This window comes from Empidonax traillii, unplaced genomic scaffold, assembly GCF_003031625.1.
Source record: "Empidonax traillii isolate 1590-97213 ecotype Southwest subspecies unplaced genomic scaffold, ASM303162v1 scaffold1890:size56947, whole genome shotgun sequence".
Lineage (NCBI taxonomy): Eukaryota > Metazoa > Chordata > Aves > Passeriformes > Tyrannidae > Empidonax > Empidonax traillii.
Genome location: NW_020957083.1, coordinates 40,123 through 46,014, shown reverse-complemented (window position 1 = coordinate 46,014; position 5,892 = coordinate 40,123). Strand labels below are relative to the sequence as shown.

The 5,892-nt window shown below is 39.9% G+C and overlaps 1 protein-coding gene across 1 annotated transcript; it reads left to right on the top strand.

Moving 5' to 3' along the window:
* The first annotated feature begins 775 nt into the window (after positions 1–775).
* On the top strand, positions 776–4,184 carry LRRC14B (leucine rich repeat containing 14B). Its single transcript, XM_027908935.1, has 2 exons — positions 776–1,680; positions 3,202–4,184. The coding sequence occupies exons 1-2, from the start codon at positions 776–778 to the stop codon at positions 3,845–3,847; spliced, it is 1,551 nt and encodes a 516-aa protein (XP_027764736.1). The 3' UTR covers positions 3,848–4,184.
* The last annotated feature ends 1,708 nt before the right edge of the window (positions 4,185–5,892 follow it).

Sequence of the window (5,892 nt, the reverse complement as noted above, 5' to 3'; positions counted from 1 at the left end):
TGACTTTTTCACAGCAAAACAGATGTGGAATTATCTGAAAAATCGGGGTCAGCACAACTTGAAAAAAAAGTCTCCATCCCTCTGGTTGCCCAGCAAATGACATGAGAAGATACTGTAAGGGAGGTATCCCCCGTTGCTTCCCCTGGAAGGAAGTGCCAGGTTGAAAGAAAGAAGCATGGTCTCTGCTTTTGTGATAGCTGGGTGACAGAGGTTTTTCTCCTGGCTGAGAGGAAGGGCAAAATGGAGGGACATTGCTGTAGCTCAGTGGCTGTAGTGCCTCAGTCTTTTCTTATGGAGAAGCTCTCTGCTAACTCTGGGAAATCTTCCCCACTGAAATCAGCATGTGAATCCTCAGCATGGCATCTTTTGTGTAAGAAAGTGGAATACAGATCATGTTATGTTTTTAAGTGGAAGCCTGAGTGCTTTTTTGTATGGCCTAGATAACATAGTTACATAAATTCTCTCATGTATGTGCACTGCCTTGATTTTACTGTTCCCGCTGGATAGTGGTCTCTGTTTAGTTAGCTTTGGTTTAAATATGGGGGTTTAAGAGCTCTCTGACTAAAGATCTCACAGTTAGGTGCTGCAGAGTCACAATATAGCTCCAAAATAGAAAGCAGAGGAAGAGCATGTGACTGTCCACTCTGCCTTTCCAGCAAGGCTTCTGCTAGCAGCAAACAACAGCTGCAGACAAAAATAGAAGATGATAAGCAACTAGAATCTTTAGTTAAATATAGAAGTCATTCTCCAGGACAGTAAGGAGTCCAGGGCAACAATGAAGTCTCTCCGTTTCCTTAGCGCCGAAGCATTCGTGTCAAATGCAGAGTTTGCCAGGAAGAGTCTCAGCGATGTTGCCCATAATCTTTTTCCTCTTCTTTTTAAAGCCAGCTATTTACTGGAGCAAGGGGAAGTGATTCATGACTTGGTAGAGAACTGGCCACTTGTCGACTTTAATATGGGAAAACTTTTGGGAGCTACTGTGGACTACCAGGAAGACTTGAGCCACAGAACATGCTCAGTGTGCTTGGAAAGCTGTCTGACGGGGCTGAGAGACTACGTGCTGAATAACTTTTCTCCCTACGTGAAAAGGTTGAAAGTGGTCGACCTGACAGGTATAAAAGACGTTGAAGTTCAGTTTTGTGAGTGCAAGAAGACAATGGGCAGGTGGGCCAGGACGCAGATGCTCTCCAAGCTTTGTTTAGAACTGGTGGTTTACCTGCAACAAGCACAGTGCAATCCAGGTACCTTTGAAATCAGTATTGATGTGCTAATTGACTTGTTTGTTACAGAGCGGAACTATGAGCTGGTTGTGGAGGCCCTGTTGAAAAAATGCTTTTGTCCACTGAAGATCTGCTGTGTGGCATTCAGATCTGACAACCTGACTTTGCAGAAATTCTTCTATATCATAAAGCTTGCTGATCCCTCTTTGTTGCGCAAACTGGAAATAGTTCACAATGTTCGCCTGGAAATGGAACACTTGGAAATACTCTTGAACAGTATCCACTTCCCTCTGTTGATGTCCTTGACCTTGCCAGCACGAACATTTAACGTGCAGAGGTTCACAGCTGCAGATGAACAGATGCTTGCTAATATTGGAGAAAAGATGGGTGAAATGACGCAGCTCACCGAGCTGTGTATGTCGTTTTCTGTACTCACAGGAAGAATACAGAAACTGCTCAGGTAATTATGTCATCCTGCTTTCAGTCAGACTGTAAAGAACAGTACTTTGTGCCACCAGCAAGCTGAGAATAAGGAAAGTGAAAGTATCTCAGAGGGTGTGTGGGAAGGGGCAGCAGAAAGCAGGTGAGGTTATTTGTTGGGGAGAATTGGCAGCGAATATATACCTAATGCACTTAGAAGAATGGACTGTTTCTATTAGTCTTCCAGAACCTATCTGGTGAGAATATACTTTTGGCTACCACATAAAAGAGTGGTACTTGGCCAATTTTTATATTAGCTTATGTATTAAGCAGCTTGCATTGGCTTTGGTCCTATTCCAAGTATTTTTTAGAATCTCTAGTGAATTTTTGTCCTCTAAAAAATAGGGAGTAAATATACTAAAATCCACAGATAGTGTATTTTTAGGTGGGCAGGGGAATAGTACACTTTGATTTGAGACTTTGATTTCAGTTGTTTGTTGTGTCTCTTAATGTCAAGGCAAGAGAGATCTGATGCTTTTCTGTACTACAAATTAAGCTGATCCATAAATATTCATTATGAATTCCTGTGAAAAAAATGACAATTCTCAAAAAGATAATAAACTGCCAGTGAGCAGTGTTCATATTGGAATAGAAAATAAGTTAACTGTATGCTTTTCAGAGCATCTAAAAAAAAAAAAAAGGCAGACAAAAGTTTCATGCAGACAAATCACCTTAGTCTAAAATTTCTCCCATACAAGGAGAAATTTTATTTAAAATTTATGAGTGGCATACTGCTTATATCAAGAGAAATAAATTGCAAGTTTCTAACTTTGATCCAGCTGAGCTCTGTAAGTCTCACTAAGATATAGAATGTATGAAAGAGATGTCTTGATTTTCATTTATCAGAACTATTTTGCATTCAATTAGAATATCTGAGTGTAATCTTACTTATACTTCTTCCAACCTTCTTTATCAGTAGGTCTTTTTGCAGCTCCAGAACACTACAAAATTTAAACCTGTCAGGCATTTAAAAACAGCAAAAAAAAAAAAAACAAAAAAAAAACAAAAAACCCTAGAAACAAAAGCAGATATTTTGTTACAATTAGCTTTCATCTTAGAATTAATTAATTCCAAGATTAGCTTTCATCTTGGAATTAATCCTTCCTTCATGGAAATGATCTAAATCTCTGGAATTACAACAGTTTCATACAAGAAGCAGCCACCAGTGCCTTTATGGTAGTGGTGATGGGCTATTAATTCAGCAAGTCATAGACATTTTAAAACATATACCTGGTTACAAAATAGATATCTAGAATGTTTAATACCCATTAAAATAACACAGATGAGTCACATAAAGAAGGAGCTAATGTATGGAACTGATCCCAGAAGGAAAATATACTTGATATTTTTGGCAGATGCTTCTGCTTCTCAAAAAGAGGTAAGAACAAATAATGAATGTGGTAGATGGTTCCACTCATAGTGTGTATAGTTGCGTGTAATTTCGTAAATGTAGCTTTTCAATGTTTTATGCAACAAAAGTGTTTTCTCTTTAATTCTACAGCCCCCTAAAAACTCCTCTGAAGATGCTGGATGTTTCTAACTGCTTGCTGAACCATGCTGATATGGCCTATTTAGCCAACAGCTTCCATGCTAATCACTTAGAAGCCCTGGATCTGAGTGGTCATGATATACCTGGACTTTACCCATCAACATTCTTTAAGCTGCTCAGCCATTCCTCTCCAGTGCTCAGGAGTCTTACCCTGGAGGACTGTAACATCCAAGACACTCACATCAACATGTTGATTTTAGGTTTAAGCCCTTGCCAGAAATTACATGAGTTTAAGTTTGTGGGAAACCCACTGTCATCCCAAGCACTTAAACACCTTTTCACTTTTCTCCGTGAATTGCCAATGCTGAAAAATGTGGAGTTCCCAGTTCCAAGGGACTGCTACCCTACTGGCATCACCTACCCCATTGATGATGCCAGTGTTTGCAGATTTGATCACCAAAAATATGAAAGTGTAGCAGAGGAGCTGAACCTCATTTTACTCCAAGCAAATAGGGAGGATGTGAAGGCTTCAACACCACTCTTTGGGAGTTATGATGCAGCTGTTCAGGAGACAAACAATGAACTGGGAGCTTACTTGATCAAGTCCTTCAAAGAGACTTTGGAAAAGTTCACTACTTCTTTTAACAAAATGAGTTAAAGTTGTAACATAGAGGTGATGACATCAAGATCAGAGGTTAATTTAGTCTTTCCTAGGACTGCATATTCAATCATCAGCCGTGAATTTTCTTTAATTTTTCAGCTGAATTTATTATTGTTTGAATAGCCTCTTATCACCTGAGGTATTGTATCTTATGCTGTATTTATTGCGTGCACCTTACCAAGCAAGAGGGGTGCTCACAAGAGGGGAGGACACTTAATAGCTTATTATTTTATACAAAAGAACTTTGTTTCTCCGTATAGCAATAAGTATTTAAACTTGGCTGATTTCTTGCGCAGGTTCCTCTGGATCTGGCAGTGAGGCTTGCAGCCCTGCAGAAAAGGCAGGAAAGTCCTTTCCCAAGTCCAGCAGGATGTCCTAAAGGCTGTGGCTCCCTAAACTGATTTTTTTTCCCCCTGGGCCTTTTGAGTTCACCAATCTCTCTCTTATCCAGTACACTCCCAATAGTGGGAGACATGTAACAGCCTCCATATCCCTGTGCCTCTCTTTCTTGTGCACAGGCAAGCACAATAAACACAATTTGTCTAATATATTGTGCTGGTGAAGAGTAAAATTCCATACCAAGAAGGGAGCAAACCAAGTGGTTGGCTGACAGGAAAGGATCCCACTCCAACTACCCCAGAAATATAAAGCAGCCTATGAGGACTCTCCTGATGCTCTTGCACTTTAGAAAGGTGGATCAGGACAGTGCTGCACAGCCATGCCTCTCATGTCAGCTGGTAAGTGCCTGAAGCCACTCCCTTCATGGAATCAGCTTCTTGACTGGTAAAATGTACCCTGCTGCTTTCAGCTGCTTTCAAGAAAGTCTAGGACAGTGGTAGTACTGATAAAAGAAGAGTGTTGAAAACACATGTAAAAAAAAAAAAAAAAGAATCCAATGTCAATTTAAAAATGTGGAAAAGGGACAAGGCTGTTTGCTCAGGCTGTGTACAACACTGCCTTCTTCTGTCAGGACTGAGTGTTCTGCTACAGACTTGCAACCAGTGCCAGAAAGAATTGCATTTATTTGTCAAGCTCCACTGTGAGAAAAGTATTAGAGTGACAGAGTAAACAGAATCCCAGACTTCACATATGCTGTGTTGGAGCATAGATGAAGGGGTTAACAGGATGTCAGGATACAGCAGTAGGGTCACAAAACACACATCTGAAGAGTGGTATAATGGGGGATGAATGGCAAAGAACTGTCATAGTCTACTCAGCTTCTCACCTGGAAAACTAGAGACTTGGTTAGCTTCTAGGTAACCAACAAAAAAGAAAAAAAAATACTCGGGTTAATACCCAGTACTCTGTCATTAAATACAAATTACCAGTTCGTGACAACTTGATCAAACAGCACTGAAAGTCTGAATGTTGTAGCAGTAGTTGAGGTGTCATTGTAGTATTAAAGATCATTATTAAGATAACAAGGACAATTTATTTGAAATAATATTGGACTTCATCATCTGAGGGTAAGAAAAATGTCTTCATTTAGGCAGTGCTGGTTTGTCAAGCTTTCTGTTTATCCACAATGGGAATATGCAAGCAACTGCTAACCTAATTTACAAAAAAACTGCCCACAAAACAAAACAAAAAATTAATGGACTGAGTACTAAGCAAATCTTACAGGTTCCAGAGTGCATTTAAATGATTTTTTTTGATGTTTTCTTATGTTCCTCCTTCTAACATATTTTATTGATTAAACATGATGGTAAAATTGAAAATGAATGGACATGACCTGCTTATGTTTACAAAACACTAAAAAGTTGTCAAGCAGCTGTGATTCAGAAAATGCCAGAGTTGGGTTCCACATGGCCTTGCGTATATTTGGACAGAATTCCACATGCTCCTTTTTTCTTGCTTCTACTCCACCTTTTCCTCCCTCTGACCTTGCCATTCTTTTCATCCTAGAGTTGACCCATGACTTCTCAGCCAGACCTAAGTAATTCGAATTTGGCTATGCAAATGATCTCCTCCTTTGGGATGAATAGTGGCACTTCCTCTTGCTGGCAGAGAACACTCCTTGTAGCGTAGCTGCAAATGTGTAG